This window comes from Diabrotica virgifera, chromosome 6, assembly GCF_917563875.1.
Source record: "Diabrotica virgifera virgifera chromosome 6, PGI_DIABVI_V3a".
Classification (NCBI taxonomy): domain Eukaryota; kingdom Metazoa; phylum Arthropoda; class Insecta; order Coleoptera; family Chrysomelidae; genus Diabrotica; species Diabrotica virgifera.
In genome coordinates this window covers 235,880,728-235,899,454 of record NC_065448.1, presented here as the reverse complement: position 1 = coordinate 235,899,454, position 18,727 = coordinate 235,880,728, and the positions used below count along the sequence as shown (strand labels likewise).

The following is an 18,727-nucleotide window of genomic DNA, read 5'->3' as shown; positions in this document are numbered from 1 at the left end:
AATTAAGTCCTCACATTTGAGGAAGGCACCGCTTTACAAAGCATACGTAGCCTATTTCATTTGCATGAGCACTAAATGTGTTCATATCGAACTCGTCACAGGATTAAGCGCAGAAGCCTATATTCTTACTCTGAAAAGGTTTATTGCCAGAAGATCCACGCCCAGTATTATTTGGAGCGACAATGCCACAAATTTCCATGGGGCAAAAAATGAAATGCGCGAATTCTATGATTTTTTCTTAAATCAAAATAATTCGGAACAGATTAAGGAATTCTGTACTCAAAACTCCATAACTTTCAAGATGGGTGTTCCCCGCAACCCCCATCAATTCGGCCTCCATGAGGTAGGAATAAAGAGTGTGAAGTATCACCTCTATCGAATTATAGGAAATTCCCACTTCACCTTTGAAGTGTTTAACACAGTATTATGCCAAATCGAGGCTATTCTAAATTCGAGACCCATCACTAGGATGTCGTCTGACGCCAATGACTTCGCTTTCCTATCTCCAGCTCACTTCTTAGTTCAAAGAAGTTTAACCGCGCCCCCTGAACCAAGTGTTTCAGAGATACCTGAAAATAGGTTGAATCTTTTTCAGCGTATTAGTAAAATTCAACAGCAATTTTGGAAATTGTGGAAAAAAGACTATCTTTGCCTCCTGCAGCAAAGAAATAAATGGACCGACCCTACTGACCCTGTCAAGATCGGGGATTTGGTTCTGTTGAAGGAGGATGGTACTCCTCCACTCTTATGGCCAACTGCCAGGGTAATAGATGTATTGCCTGGTAAGGATGGTCTAGTTCGTACTGTCAAGATTCACACTACTCACGGTGATTTTCTTCGTGGTATTACGAAAATCGCTGTGATTCCCCTGGAAGATTAAAATCTATCCCTAGGGGGAAAACTTATCGTTTTCCTCCATTTTATCGTTGTTACCCCTTGTGTATATAAACTCTAATTTCTTCAAACATTTCTTATCGTTGTGCACATCTTTGCCAATCCCCTCTCTTCGAGGTGATATAGGCCATCTCTCTCGCCTGTCGCCCCCGGCAATATGTACAATAAATATATTATACACGGCTCACTAAAATAATTAGTTACGCCCCTGTACTACTGATTACTTAAAATTCAAGTAGTATTTATGTAACCTTTCTGGAAACTCCAGGTTATTGTTGAGACTCGCATTTGAACCCCTCGCCGGGGCAGATCGTCAAAAGCTTCCTAACGAGAATCATCTCTAATCTATCGACGCTCCCGCTATTCGTAAAAAGGCCGCATTTTACCGGCTTTTTTTTGCTATCGTTTTATACCGCTCAGATAATTCAATCTGCTCAGTATTATCGACGATGATTTATTTAGCGTATTAGTGAGTGCCTTACAAATGAACCAAATGGATTATGGAATTCAATCAGAGCTCTGATGTGACACGTCATCAAGGAATAAAACTGTAAGTACTCTACATGTATGTGAACATAACTTATTAGTCGTGATACTGTATGCATTTTGAACCATATACCTCTCGTAGCAAATATTCTTTGTGCCATTTATGCAGATAATACTTTAAATTACATATGAAAAATCGTTATCTACTCTTAACCAGCTTACCTATGGGAATATACTCTATAACCGTACAATAAGTATAGGTTACTATTGTTAAGGATACTTTACGTATTGCCTAAACAGTCAGAATTTGGTATTAATTTTGAGAGTAAATTATATGTAAGACCAAATACTTACGATGTCGGGATAGTATCACGAGGTTTTTCCTGGTTTTCCCTCGTGATTTACTATGAGATCTCTAACGCGAGAATTTTAATGTCACCGTTGCATGTGGTTGTCTTTTTAAAGACAGATCTAATCTAAAGACAGCTATGATTTTTTTTTTGTGACGGATATTCTTGAGTTGGGGTTGATTTCATGTAATCGAATGAACTATCTTTCAGTAAAGTCGTCCCAGGAACGTAACTCATAAATATTGGCAATATCATTTTAAAGTCTTCTACTTTAAAATGTATCATATGTATCTGAATTACCGATATAAATGAGTCAAATTAAATAAATTATTAGAAGAATTTTTTTACTAAGCAACAACATTTTTGTTTATATTAATAGTATTTTGTATTTTGACAACGGCACCCGATTTGGGCGTCGAAACGTTAATAAAAATCATTTTTTAATAATATTGTGGCTTATTTCCCATTCTAAATAGTTAAAATTGTAAAAATGCCACAAGAAAATAGCTTCAGAACAACACTCAGAGGAAAAGTTTTCATTTGAATATTAAATTGTCCTGGCCAAAAAATAAAGATATCTTAAACGTATGTTTAGTACCAGAAATAATACCAACAGTTTTTAAGTCGACTTTCTGCCGCCAAATCGCTGAATACAAGCGTGAATGCCTGAGACGGTTCGATGATTGTGTTGAAGCAGACAAATGTAATTTTAAATACCTTTTGTAACGTTAACACCGTTAAAAAGTAACTTATTAATTCAGTTTATTACCCATAGGATGCAATATCGTTAACTTAAATATTAGTAAAAGTGAAAATAATCTTTGATTTCAGCTTTCATTTTCTTTCAATTGGATAACATTGGATTTAGTCCAGAAAGCCACTGCGCATCCGCTAGGAAAAATATTCCGATCCGGATTTTTTGCACAATCTTACTCAAAAAGGACCCCTTTTAACAAATTTGCATGTTGCCAGGACCAAAAGTTGGTCAAAAATTTTTTAAACGTTTTTTTTTGTGTTTTCCCTAAAATTTATTTTTTTGCATGGAACAAAGTTTTTTAGGTTTTTTGGATCATTCCAAACAGAAAAGGTCTTTAGTGACATTTTTATAAAGTTGATAGTTTTTGACATATAAGCGGTTAAAAATTGAAAAATTGCGAAATCAGCCATTTTTAACCATCAAAAACTATGTGAAAAACTGAAAATTTGAATTTTGCCAAGGTAGTTAGATATTCTTTAAACATCGATTGATGACATCCCTGAGAGTTTTTTGCAATACAATATTCAAAACTCCTTTGTTTTTTAATTGCTAATCAAGCGTGCGCGACACTATTTTCCACCGACAGTATGGTGCAAATGAAAGGAATAAATTCGTTATCTCGTAAATCGGCGACTTTAAGGAAAAATCCCGAAACAGGTCGATTTTTATTTTTAAGTTATGATATAGTGGCATATATGGTATTCTAGTGACGTCATCCATCTGGGCGTGATGACGTAATCGATGATTTTTTTAATGAGTCCAATTCTCTATTCAGTAATATAAACATTTACATAATTATTTATACAGGGTGTCCTTCTACTTCTTTTTTTGTCAATTAATTTAATTTAATAAAAATTTTTGGACACCCTGTATAAATAATTATGTAGATGTTTACATTACTGAATAGAGAATTGAAGAAACTTTCAAACGAGCTACCACACGACCCCTATTCTTATTTAAAAAAAATCATCCATTACAGACAGATGACGTCACTGGTGTACCATATATGCCACAATATCATAACTTAAAAATAAAAATCGACCTGTTTCGGGATTTTTCTTTAAAGTCGCCGGTTTACGAAATAACGAATTTATTCCTTTCATTTGCTCCATACTGTACCTATACAAATGCAACGGTGGAAAATAGTGTCGCGCACGCGTGATTAGAAATTAAAAAACAATGGAGTTTTGAATACTGTATTGCAAAAAACTCTTCGGGATTTCATCAATAGATGTTTAAAGAATATCTACCTACCTTGGCAACATTCAAATTTTAAGTTTTTCACATAGTTTTTGAAGGTTAAAAATGGCCAATTTCGCAATTTTTCAATTTTTAATCGCTTATATGTCAAAAACTGTCAACTTTAGAGAAAAGTCACTAAAGATCTTTTCTGTTTGGAATGATCCAAAAAAACCTAAAAAACTTTGTTCCATGCAAAAAAATAAATTTTAGGAAAAAAACAAAAAAAAAATTAAAAAAATTTTGACCAACTTTTGGTCCTGGCAACATGCAAATTTGTTAAAAGGGGTCCTTTTTGAGTAAGATTGTGCAAAAAATCCGAATCATAATATTTTTTCTAGCGGATGCACAGTGGCTTTCTGGACTAATTACATTGGATAAACATTGTTTTTCGGTTAAATTAAAAACTGCTCATCAATTTTCAAGAAACTAGTGTCTCTTTATAAAGACAATGAAGTCGACTTTACTAAAGTAACAAGACATTTACTCAACACACATTACAGTATAATCTGATTGCGAAATCAACCGTACCATGCCAATGTACGCCAGACAATGAGATCAGAAACAGAATATTACCTCAGAATTCTATACTACTGCATGAATTGTAATGAAATTTTGGGCACAGCCTCTACCTATATCCTAATAAAAAGTCTACCCTACGCTGATGTGCGCTTTTATCTTGGAGGTGATTCCCACCCCTTCTCGGAGGTGGAAAATTTTTGGTCAAAATAACCACGGAAGTGGCTAGAGAACCTAAATCTGAGCAAAAATTGCCCTATAATTTTTTTTGGAAACTCAATACTCTTTGAGTTATTTGTGGTTGAAAATTTGCCATTTTCATTGAAAAATGACACCTTATTTAATTTTCCTATAATTCCTTAATCATCCCTTCCTGTTTTCTTTTTGCAAGGGATATAATAATATCTTCTCCAAAATATCGCATATTCCATTAAATTTCAATCTGATATTCAATTTCCTAGATCCTTGAACGGATTATTTGCACACCCCGTTTTATATATGATCTGCAAAAATAATTATACATACCTATTAGAAAGCAGACTATAACCGTAGTAGACCTTCAAGTAAATAAAGTGAATGGGCTTTTTTATAATTTCTGTAATATGTTGACAATCGCCACTTCCACAATCCAAGATCTAATCAACTGAAAAAAAAATCTTAAGGTGAAAAGAACCTTTCTATTGTAAGGCACTCGGGCAGTTACTTTTACTATGATTGGATAATAAATCAATCGATCATCCACTTTAATAATCAAACAACATGCAACAATTAATTTAATATCTGTTTTAATCACTTGAAGCAGTGAATAAGTACATTGATCGTTACGTGTTGTACACACAAGAAAAGAATGTGAAAATCAAATTTTATGGAGTTTATTGATTTGAGAATAATTGCAAAATTTATGCTTCCTACTAAAACACTTGTGCAGTTACTGAAACTGGATATGAACTATTACCTCCAATTTCGTGGAACCTCCATCGATTTGCATGAAAATTGATGAGTGGTTAGAGGATATCTCAAATAACAAAGGTGACATGGTGCCAACTTGCGCTTCTACACTGTGGGACTGTGGGTGGATGTCACACCTTTTCGGGGGTGAAAATTACTTTATTAAAATAACCCTATAATTCGATAAAGGGACAAATTCTAAGCAAAATTTATTATATTAAGTTATTTAAATAAATCAAAACTTTTTGAGTTATTAAAGATCAAAATTTGTTATTTTTCATGAGAAAAATGCATGTTTTTAACCGACTTTTCACAAATAACTCAAAAACTACAAGTTTTTACAAAAAAGTTGTTATTACCAAAATTGAAGCTAATAAATAATTAAATAGACTTAAATAGGCTTTAAAACTCTTTTATTATTAACTTTAAGTGAGTTATAGGTAATTGAATGTATATTTTTTTCGGCGAATACCCCAATCTAAGTATTCCATCTTAAATAACGGGAAAATGATGCATTTTATAACATATACTTATAGAACATTTGTCAAAGTACTTAGAAATATCTATCAAATGAGTACCCGAACGAGTCGATAGCATTAAAATTTATGCTTAAAAAATTTTTAAAAATTTATCTTTTAAAAATTTCTCCAAAAATTTTTATTTTCGCCCTTAAATGTTACTGTTTTTTTTTAAGTAACTCTATTAATATTTATGATGTGAGGTTCACCTAAAATCCATTTGAAAGCTAATTCCAAGCGCTATTAAAGCACGTTCAATTTAATCTTTTAGACCCCTTACTTTTTCAAAATAAATGGTTAATTATTGGCCCCGGTTACATGGTTCTCGCAGCAAAATTTAAGTTTTAAACGTATCTATCTCAGTTATCGTATTCAGTTCTCAGTTAAACGTATTCATTATCACAAATACAGTTTTCAAACTACCCAACAGACGACTGTATACATGGCGATCGCCCGCAGATTCATCGGAGAAAGTAGTTAGGAACCAGATAGACTACATTATGATACACGAAAGATACCGTAATGCTGTTAAAGCCGTAAAAGCATATCCCGGAGCAGACGTGGCCTCAGACCACAACCCACTTATCGCCAAAATTACACTCGCACTTAAAAATATTAAAAGAAATCAGAGAACAGCTACAATAGACATAAGCAAGCTTAAAGAACCCAACGTAAAAGAATGTCTTCAACACGAACTGCATAAGAACTGTAGAGATCTGAACATAGACACCAATGACATTGACGAGCACTGGGAGCAACTAAAACATTGCATACTAGAACCTTGTAAAGATATACTAAAGACTTCCACAAGGAGAAAAGAGGAATGGATGAATGACGAGATACTGAATATGATGGAACAACGGAGACAATATAAGAACAAAAATGACAATAAATACAGGGAGATTAACCACGAGATAAGGAAGATGATAAAGCAGGCAAAAGAAAAACACTTTGAAGAGAAATGCAAAGAGATCGAGGATCTCCAAAAAAGATACGATCTATTTAACCTACATAAGAAAGTCAAAGAAATGGCTGGACTAAGAAAGCAAAATCTAACTGGTGCACTTCTGGATAGACACGGGGTCGCTATAACAGAGACCGATGAGAAAGTATAACATTGGGCAGAGTACATCGCTGAACTGTTCGATGATGAAAGAGGGTACCTGGAACACATAGAACTTACTTCAGGAGAAATAGGTCCATATATTACAACGGAAGAAATAATACATGCGTTAAAAACAATGAAGAATAGAAAAAGCCCAGGACCTGACATGCTTCCTATCGACCTTTTAAAAATTATAGATGAGCAGCATATTGATATTTTAGTGGTACTCTTGAACAAAATTTATAGCTCAGGCACATTACCCAAAGAATGGTTGACGTCGATCTTTATTTGCCTCCCTAAAAAGAAAATCGCACGAGAATGCGGCGACTACCGCACCATTAGTTTGATGTCCCATGTGCTAAAGTTGCTACTGAAAGTCATCCATAACCGAATATATCATAAACTAGACATAGACATTAATGATACGCAATTTGGATTTCGCAAAGGCCTGGGAACTCGTGAAGCTCTTTTTTCACTTAACATACTTATACAAAGGTGCCTGGACGTCAATCAAGATATATATGCGTGTTTTATTGACTATAATAAAGCATTCGACAAAGTACGACATGAACAATTAATGCATGTTCTGGAATCAAGGAAGCTGGACTACAATGACCTCAGGATTATATCGAATTTATACTATAAGCAACGAGCAAAAGTACGTGTTAACGATCAGCTGTCGGAGGAAATTGAAATCAGACGTGGAGTGAGACAGGGATGCGTGTTGTCGCCGGTTCTTTTTAATGCCTACTCGGAAGAGATCTTGAAAAAAGCTCTGGATGGTGAAACAGCTGGAATAAAGGTAAATGGAGTTCCCATTAACAACATTAGATATGCGGATGACACTGTCATCTTAGCTGAAAATATTGGGGATCTTCAGAGGCTGGTGACCAGAATAGCAGAGTTTGGAGAAGAATACGGGCTAACAATGAATGTGAAGAAGACAAAGTTTATGAGAATATCGAAAACTCAAAGAAATAACGAAAATCTCGTCATCAACGGATCCAATATCGAACGAGTCGATCAATATGCATACCTTGGAACAATGATCAACTCCACAGGAGATTACTTACAGGAAATCAAAATCAGGATAGAAAAGGCTAGAGCAAATTTTAACAAATTGAGGAAAGTGCTCTGCACAAGAGATTTGAAGTTGGACCTAAGAGTTATGTTGGCTAGGTGCTACGTTTTCTCGACTCTGTTTTATGTGTGTGTTTATGTTTTATTGGCACTGGTTTAAACTCTGTTTTATGGAATGGAAGCTTAGACCTTGAATGCTGCATCAATGAAAAAACTAGAATCATTTGAGCTGTGGGTGTACAGAAGAATTCTGAAAATATCGTGGACAGAACACGTTACAAACAAAGAGGTTCTGAGAAGGATGAATAAAGAAATGGAAATCCTAAATACCATCAAAACAAGAAAATTGGAATATCTCGGACATATTACACGTGGAGAGAGATACAGCTTGCTCCAATTGATTATGCAGGGAAAGATTCAAGGAAAGAGAAGCATAGGGCGACGCAGAATATCGTGGCTGCGCAACCTGAGAGAGTGGTACGGATGTACATCAAATGAACTTTTCAGAGCAGCCATCTCTAAAATATGAATAGCTATGATGATTGCCGACCTCCGCCGCGGAGATGGCACTTAAAGAAGAAGATCTCAGTTATTTTTTACCCTACTGCTTACTCCTTACCTTACTCCTCTCAATCCGGCGGAGATAAATAATAAAAACCTAAAAAGTCTAATTAGGCTCTACGTGGGTCACGTGACCACCTAGGAGGCTAAAAATTTCAGAAAGTGGGCTTCTATATATGTGCTAAAAAGTGGCCTATATGGAATTCGAATCGAGTTATGGGCATTTTTCATCTTACTCGGCTAGGCCCTTTATTGACATTTCAATTTCCACTTCGGAAATCGTTATCAAAAGACCCAAATATATTAAAAAACAAAATAAAAAGTAAGTTTATTTTCGCCCTTAAATTATTCTTTTCGAGTAAATTACAATTTAACTATGCCAAGTCGATATTTTAAGGTTGTTAAAGATTCCCGTAGGTAGTTTTTCTATCCATAACAGGATACAAGAGATATTTAATTCCTAATTTGATAATTAAAACATTTTTTACACCCACATTTGCGACCGATCTGATTCATGTATTTAATATTCAAAATATAATCCAACCTGTTAATACATTTACCAATTTCAGGTATATCATCACTGCCTTTATGGGACCAGATACGATTTCCTATGTGCCAATTATACAGCTTTTGACCAGAAAACGTTTATATGCCACTTCGCTTCTGAGGTCGACTGCAGCAACTCCAAAAGATTTTGGCACAGGTATGTTAAATACGAAAAATAATAGTTTTTAAATTAACATAATTCTGGAAAAGAAAATAGGAAAGTCTCAGATACAGAATACATTATTAAATAGCTATTTTAGACCAGGGCGCATCTGTAAAAATATTAGTACATTTGGACGTTGAGAGGTGAATCAAAGTTTTTCGCAGAAATTGCTTGAAAATAACTCAAATAATAATATTTAAGTTATCCTCCCTCTCAAAAAGGTCCGGAACATTGTTTAAATAATCAAAATGTCAAAAAATGAAGGAAAAATTCGATTTTTTTCTTCGTTTTTTGATTATAACTTTAAGAGTATTCATTTCCGAGAAAAGTTGAATTAACATAAAAGTTGTGTAATTAAATTTTCTACAATATAGAGTTGGTTGAAAATTTAAAAAATAGTCACCCTTGTTGCAAAATAGCAATAATTGGGAAAAAACTATACAAAAACAAGTATTGGCATTTTACGTTTTTCAACCATTTATTCCAAACTTAGGACCTTCAAATTTCACCCAGAAAAATTATATGATACAGTTAAACAATACTGTAAATTTCATTAAGATCGGTTTAATAGATTTTGCAAAATAAATTTTGCAATCCAGCTTTCTCAAAAAAAATTCATTTTTTCAAACTGTTACAGGACTGAAAAGAAAGCAGATATCAACTTAAAATTTTTTTTACTTATAGAAGTGTACTGTACCTTTCATTTGCAATTTGCAAAAGTAAAATCGATTAACCACCACGGCGTCAGGAATTTTTTTAAATAAACATTAATTATTGGTGTTGCGCGCAGGACACCGGATAGTTTGCTCTGATTGGGCATTCCAATGACCTTTGATAATTATTGATACATTTTAATTTTTATTACATTTCGATATAAATAAATAAAATTGTTTATTGCAAAATAAAAACACATACTCTATCCTTTGAAATAACACTTTTTTTAGCAAAAACTTTCTTTGTTCATATATTTTAACTTGAGAATAAAAGTTTATTATTTTTAAACATATACAATTGTTTAAATAATATTTCACAAACAATAATAAAATTAGTTTGTTTTTTGTGGAATTAAAATATTAAAATACAACAAAATATAGAGTAAGAAAATAATATATTAGATGAAGATTGGAAGAAATTTTGGTGGAAATCAACTTCATGTGAATCGATGACCGCTGTCCTGCGCGTAGCAGCAATAATTAATGTCTATTTAAAAAAATTCCTGATGCCGTGGTAGTTAATCGATTTTAATTTTGCAAATTGCAAATGAAAGGTAGAGTACACTTCTATAAGAAAAAAAAATTTCAACTTGCTATGTGCTTTATTTTCAGTCCTGTAACATTTTGAAAAAATGAATTGTTTTTGCGAAAGCTGGATTGCAAAATTTATTTTGCAAAATCTGTTAAACCGATCTTAATGAAATTTACAGTATTATTTTACTGTATCATAAAGTTTTTCTGGGTGAAATATGAAGGTCATAAGTCTAGCATAAATGGTTGAAAAACGTAAAATGCGAATAATTGTTTTTGTATGTTTTTTTTCGCAATTATTGCTATTTTGCAACAAGGGTGACTATTTTTTCAACTTTTAACTAATTCTATATTGTAGGAAATTTAATTACGCAACTTTTATGTCAGTACATCTTTTATGGGAAATGAATACTTTTAAAGTTATAATCAAAAAACCAAGAAAAAAATCGAGTTTTTCCTTCATTTTTTGACATTTTAATTATTTAAACAATGTTCCGGACCTTTTTGAGAGGGAGGATAACTCAAATATTATTATTTGAGTTATTTTCAAGCAATTTCTGTAAAAAAATTTGAGTCACCTCTCAACGTCCATCTCAAAACAGATGGGCCCTGGACTATTTGTATAACAAGGGAGGAAAGTGCTACTTTTCCTCCCGAGAATGAAGTTAAATGCCCGACGCGTAGCAGAGGGCAGTAATCATTCAAGGGAGGAAAAGGCACTTTACTACCATGTTATACATATGGTTTTTCCACCTTCCTCAAATTAATAACAAGTCATTTTTTTCATTTTTACTTTATTTATGTAACTAACCAACAAAATTTATTAAAACTAAAACTAACAAGTAGGTACAATATAACTGTCAACTGTCAAATATAAGTCAAATTATTAATGTAAACATTGTTAAATCAAAATAACAATTTACTGTTTTTTACCATTCTGCAAAATATAGGGTGTTTTATAAATAAACGTTAAAATGTATAGATACTTACGTACTAGAAAATAGATATTGTACAGGGCGTCAATAAGTTGTATTTCATGAATGAAATACCATGACGTCACTTTTACTTTTCCTCCCTAGGGAGGAAAAGTACAACTTTGCTCCCTACAATCAGGTCCGGAAAAGTATACTTTCGGTAGAGGTAGGTGGAAAAATAATATATGTACGCTAATTTAAATCTGAAAGCTTTCCTTATTAGAACCATTCTCTGTTAACATCCTAAATCTCTGCCTTCCATAATTTATAAAGCATAGAGCTGACGAATATAGAAAACATGGCACCGTTCCCGTACTGGATTTCAATCTATTTTTGAAATTCCCCTTAAAAATACAATTTTGTTTCGTTTTGATTCAGTGGCGGGCAAGCATCTGCACTGATGAAGTTTATAACACAAACAGCGCTGTCTTGCCTTTGAATCGAAATGAAACATAAATTGTCTTTTAATTCACTAAAATAATTCTACTTGAATTGCAAGTAATGTGTACTTTCTCACAATTTATTTTCTTCCAGAAGTTAAATTTTAAATTATAAAAAAATTCATGCCACAAACAAAGACAACGGCGGATCCAGGGAGGGGGCCATGGCCCCCTCCGAGAATTTAAAAAAATATATAAATTTAAATATTTGCTGTTCAAACACATATTATATGTACAAAACAAGGGGATAAACATGTCTTCTAGACTAGAATTGAACGAAAGCAGTAATTACGGAAGCTTTAAGACTGACATAGGATGTTTTGTAACTCAAAATGTTGATAATTTTACAAAGTGACAATTGTTAGAACGACCTTGGCAGCCATTAAAATCGTATCAATTTCCATATACTGTACACACAAAGAATACAAAATAAATGAAGGGTTACTTGGGTCACCAGTACTTAGAACAAAGGAGTTACATAGTTGGTAATTTCGCACATTAAAAAGGGATTGTTTTGCAAGTATTGCGTTTTATTTTTCCAATGAAAAATATGGTTACAATAAAGGGATGACATCCTTGTCACGAAACCTTTACCTAATATCTTTTAGCAAACTCATGGACAAAGACGGAGACATCATACAAACCCATAAAAAGATATCATACCACAAGGATTGGGTTCGGGTTGGGCTGGATATTCTACAAAGGTATCGCAACCCGCAAAAGTCATTAACCATATAAACTCTCAGAGGTCTAAACATATATAAGAAAATAGAGAAAGACTACGACCAATAGTAGAATCTATAGTGTTCTTAGATTGACAAAATATTCCTCTAAGAGGCCATCGTGACGATGGCCTTCTGCTTCTGGACGAAGATGCTGGACCTAGCAATGAGGGAAATTGTTAAGGTTTAAAATCGCATCAGGAGATCTTAAACAACAGATCTCGCATCTTAAACAACACCTATCAACAGAATCTTCCCGAGCAATATACATTAGTAGGACCAGTCAAAATCAATTGATAACATGTTGTGGTGAAGAAATAATTGAACAAATAATGAATCATGTTCAAACTGCAAATTATTACTCTGTCACATTAAAAGAAACGACCGATGTATCCCACGTGGAACAGCTTTCTCTAAAGTTTAGATACATACACAATAACAACATTCGTGAAGACTTTGTCAAATTCATTGACGCTTATGAGAACATAAAAATAATTAGTGAAAATCAAGAAAGAGGGGAAGAACAAGGCCTGACAGGAGAAGCATTGGTAAAAATAGTATTAAACTTTGAAAGAACTGCACTTGGATCCGAAGAATTGTGTAGGAATCGGTACTGATTTGAATAATACTTTAACAACAATAAGTTTTGAATGTCTTATTGGCACTCAAAAGTGTATGAAAAGTGCCTTAAAACTCATCATTGTAACTCTAATTTTTGAAAATTACCCCAAGATCCCCCTGTAACCCTACCCAAAAAAAATTCATGGCCCCTCCCGAAAATCATTCCTGGATCCGCCCTTGAACAAAGATGTTTCGAACAAATATAACCAACGGCCTTAAAGCTTCAGACATCTAAAAATAGAACTTAAGACGGACACATTAATAATTAAAAGTTCAATAAACGAATACTAACCAATATTTTTGCATTAATTAAAACAAAAACATGTTTGGCATGTAGATATTTTTAAATTTATAAATAATAAAATTCAAACGTGTTTGACCAGTGTATCAGTTTACCATACTTACTCAAAATAACTCTGCAAACTTTTACGATTTTCAAACCTTCCGGGTCAATACATCATGGAATAAATAAAATTATGCATATATTGCATACAGTATGCATCTATGTATATATTTTATAAAACTATTAATTTAACGAAATGCATTCAGCTATTATTATATACAGATGCAATTTTCATTATAAGGCAGTTGATGGAAAAATACAGGAGTAAAGAAGCAAACGCTCATATGATATTCATTGATCTTGAGAAAGCATATGATAGAGTTCCTCGAGAGATTCTGTGGTGGGCACTCAATAAGAAAGGAGTCCCTGGTGAATATGTAAAGATTGTGAGGGATATGTATGAGGGAGTAACGACTAGTGTTAGGACAGGTGTGGGAGAGACTGACAAATTTCATGTGAAAGTAAGATTGCACCAAGGCTCTGTGCTTAGTCCGTATTTATTCTCATTAGTTTTGGACCAGATAAGAGCGAAACTACAGGGTAACAATCCATGGTGCTTAATGTATTCTGATGATGTCGTGTTAGTAGGAAATAGTGAAAGAGACTTAGAACAAAAACTGGAACAGTGGAGGCAAGCTCTGGAGGAAAAAGGTTTAAAACTTAGTAGGACAAAAACAGAGTATTTGGAATGTTCATTTAAAGATGGAGTTACTACAAATAAAATGGTATCTTTGGATGGTGAGCTGATTGTAAAAAGCAGTAGTTTTAAGTACCTGGGATCGGTATTACAGAGTAAGGGAGAAATAGATGGAGATGCATGCAGTAGAATTAGGGCTGGATGGATGAAGTGGAAAGAAGCGAGTGGTGTGTTGTGTGACAGAAAAATTCCAATTAAGCTGAAGGGAAAATTCTATAAAACAGCCATAACACCGGCTATGATGTACAGAACTGAATGTTGGGCAGTGAAGAAGAAAGAGGAACAACGAATGCATGTGGCGGAAATGAGAATGCTTAGACGGATGAGTGGAGTGACAAAGAAGGATAAAATTAGAAATGAGTATGTTAGGGGGAGTCTAGGTGTGGCACCAATTGATACCAAAATGAGAGAGCATAGGTTAAGATGGTTTGGTCATGTTCAACGTAGAGACGTTAATCACCCAATACGAAGAATAGTTGAAGTGTAGATGCCTGGAAGGAGTAGAAAAGCAAGACCAAAGAAGACCCGGGGAAAGACGATAAGGCAGGGCATGTTGGTAAAGCGGATTGACATTGATATGACCCAAGATAGAATTGTGTGGAGAAATGCAATTAGGAAAGCCGACCCCGCATAGGGATGAGGCAAAGAGAATGATGATGATGCATTCAGCTATTATTTATTCTTATAAACTGCGCGTCAGAGAAAGCCTGGCCAAAAAAGGTTCTCAAATTATACAAGCTATTTATTGGAGTAAGACAGCAATCATAAAAACCAATGGTAACGCGTCAAGGGCAATTTAAATACAACGAAGTGTCAGGCAGTGTTGTGTGCTGTCACAAATACTGTTTAACATATAGGTACTCGAAGGTAACATTTGCGAACGCTTTATTGATACTCTTCAGAAGGCATCTGGAAAAACGGACAAAGAGTAAATAAGTAAAATTTAATAAAAAATTTTGGTCTTGGTAAAAGGTATATTATTTTAAAAAGCCCTATAGGGCTACAAACATCGAACAGAACGTTTTCGCTCTAAAAAGAGCATCATCAGTGTTGCCTAAAATAAGTATAACCATATTAATTATCAAAATGTTGAACTTAAAGTGATGACCAAGGTAGAATCAAAGTTTGGTTATACTTACAAGAACATGGTGAGCCAACCAAAAAATACGAAGGTCAAAGCCTTTCAAAAATGGACTAAAAGTCACATCAAAATGCTAACATAGCAAATTCCAAAGGATGGATATAATCCCTAAGGATATGGCCCTAGGATAACATATGACTCCCACACGTTGTAAGTGGGTCAAAGGTAACAAATTAGGTCATTATGTTACAAGAGCTGACAGGCAACTAAGATGTGAGATATCAAAAGCGAATCTGTCTGATGTCAAGACAACAATTGTCAATGGAACTTGAAGTATCATGAAAAATTGGTTACACAGCTACTAAATTTATAGTTGTTTATAGTACAAGCAATGATAACAGCTAACATCAGTGTGTTGGAATTATAAAAATAAAGAGTTAGTGAGAATAGATTATCTAGATGTAAAATAGAAGGGGGGAATTTGAGTACCCACAATCATCAATGAAGTGTACGTAAATTGATGAAGAAAGGTAGGCAAAACAACATACAGATAATGTAATGTATGGTTTATGTTTTGAAATTAGATAATTTATATTTGTGAACCAACACAAATGATGGCTGAGAGACTGGCTGAAAAACTAGAGACAAAATAGGGGTCGTGATATCAAATGCTGAAAAAGTTGTAAATGCAAAATCTTATTTATAAATTAATAAAATATAGATGGGTTCATCAACACAAATTTACAAGACTGAAAAGGTTGTATTACAAGCTTAGTCCAAATTTCTTTATTATGTCCTTTTATGTTAAATAACATCTAGGGCAAAGAAAAATTAATAACTTGGATAAAAGTGTCTAAGCTACAACTAAAGTGGGGTCAGATGAAGATAAGTGTTGAGTAAGATTATTGAGTATATGAGAAAATTAAAAATTGTGTTTATTTGAGATAGATGAGTTTGTGGTATATAAAGTAAATTTGACATCACTATTGAGACTAATGAACATTATTGAGAGACTGGGGACTCCAGAGACCAGGCAACCAAACAAACCAAATGATGAATGAAAGGTTGGCTGAATGGAATAACTACTAGATGTGTGAAACTTGAAAGATATATTGTACAGTATTATTGGTTGATTTAGTTTAGAATGAAATAGTTATGATTGGACACTAAACGAAAAACGGTTTGAAAAGATGATGTGGAGAGAATGGGATATATATTGAATAGATATAGTTGTGTACAAGTTGTGACAAATGGATGTTGCGGATATAGTTGAAATTGCTTTGTTTGGGAGAAGAAAAATTTTTTGAAGAAAGGATTAGATGATTATCGAAAATTGAGTGAACATGTGGATGTGTGTGAATAAGAAGAGAAAAGAAAGAAATAGAACAATATTGGTAGATGCGAATAATTAGGAGAAATAAAGTAATATAAGAAACAGATTTATAATGTAATTTATGAGAAAAGTTGACGATGTAACGGTTGAAAGTCACGATTGAAAGACACATGGCGATTAACACAATTTGGACTTCTCTGTTTCTCTTTGACTATTTCAAGATCCTCGTATAGGTCCAATCTCAGAAAGTTTTTATCGGGAATGTTATGTATTAGGGATACGTTATCAGGGATATTGAGAGTATGGTTGTTTTGTTTAAGCGCAACATCCATTTGTCACAACTTGTACACAACTATATCTATTCAATATATATCCCATTCTCTCCACATCATCTTTTCAAACCGTTTTTCGTTTAGTGTCCAATCATAACTATTTCATTCTAAACTAAATCAACCAATAATACTGTACAATATATCTTTCAAGTTTCACACATCTAGTAGTTATTCCATTCAGCCAACCTTTCATTCATCATTTGGTTTGTTTGGTTGCCTGGTCTCTGGAGTCCCCAGTCTCTCAATAATGTTCATTAGTCTCAATAGTGATGTCAAATTTACTTTATATACCACAAACTCATCTATCTCAAATAAACACAATTTTTAATTTTCTCATATACTCAATAATCTTACTCAACACTTATCTTCATCTGACCCCACTTTAGTTGTAGCTTAGACACTTTTATCCAAGTTATTAATTTTTCTTTGCCCTAGATGTTATTTAACATAAAAGGACATAATAAAGAAATTTGGACTAAGCTTGTAATACAACCTTTTCAGTCTTGTAAATTTGTGTTGATGAACCCATCTATATTTTATTAATTTATAAATAAGATTTTGCATTTACAACTTTTTCAGCATTTGATATCACGACCCCTATTTTGTCTCTAGTTTTTCAGCCAGTCTCTCAGCCATCATTTGTGTTGGTTCACAAATATAAATTATCTAATTTCAAAACATAAACCATACATTACATTATCTGTATGTTGTTTTGCCTACCTTTCTTCATCAATTTACGTACACTTCATTGATGATTGTGGGTACTCAAATTCCCCCCTTCTATTTTACATCTAGATAATCTATTCTCACTAACTCTTTATTTTTATAATTCCAACACACTGATGTTAGCTGTTATCATTGCTTGTACTATAAACAACTATAAATTTAGTAGCTGTGTAACCAATTTTTCATGATACTTCAAGTTCCATTGACAATTGTTGTCTTGATATCAGACAGATTCGCTTTTGATATCTCACATCTTAGTTGCCTGTCAGCTCTTGTAACATAATGACCTAATTTGTTACCTTTGACCCACTTACAACGTGTGGGAGTCATATGTTATCCTAGGGCCATATCCTTAGGGATTATATCCATCCTTTGGAATTTGCTATGTTAGCATTTTGATGTGACTTTTAGTCCATTTTTGAAAGGCTTTGACCTTCGTATTTTTTGGTTGGCTCACCATGTTCTTGTAAGTATAACCAAACTTTGATTCTACCTTGGTCATCACTTTAAGTTCAACATTTTGATAATTAATATGGTTATACTTATTTTAGGCAACACTGATGATGCTCTTTTTAGAGCGAAAACGTTCTGTTCGATGTTTGTAGCCCTATAGGGCTTTTTAAAATAATATACCTTTTACCAAGACCAAAATTTTTTATTAAATTTTACTTGTAATTAATGGTATACAGCCAGCTACAGGAAATTCTTCCTAGTGAAAGAGTAAATAATATCCGCTATGCAGGCGACGACACTATTTTAATGACTGATTCGGATTATAGTCTTCAGATACTGTCACCAGTCACCTAGTCTCCAGATAGAGCCACTGAGAGTTGTGAAATAAGAGAGATCAAGATCAATACTGCGAAAACCAAAGTTATGAAAATATCAAAGAACAAAAAACCCCTTCCAATATACAGGGTGTCCAGAAACTCTACCGACAAACGAAGACAGGAGATTCCTCAGATAATTTTAAGACAATTTAACCCAATTCACCTAATCCGAAAATGCTTATTAAGGGAGCTAGAGCTCTTTGAAGATGGCGTCATGT

At 33.6% G+C, this 18,727-nt stretch overlaps 1 protein-coding gene across 3 annotated transcripts in view; it reads left to right on the top strand.

Annotated features, from left to right (window-relative positions):
* LOC126887337 (uncharacterized) overlaps positions 1–18,727 on the top strand; it is a 197,701-nt gene that overhangs the window by 140,150 nt on the left and 38,824 nt on the right. The window contains exon 5 of one of the 3 annotated variants that reach the window (XM_050654784.1): positions 9,027–9,160. The exons of the other annotated variants lie outside the window; for them this stretch is intronic. Within the exon in view, the coding sequence (XP_050510741.1) occupies positions 9,027–9,160 (134 nt within the window). The remainder of the gene's footprint in view (positions 1–9,026; positions 9,161–18,727) is intronic. 3 annotated transcript variants of the gene reach the window in all.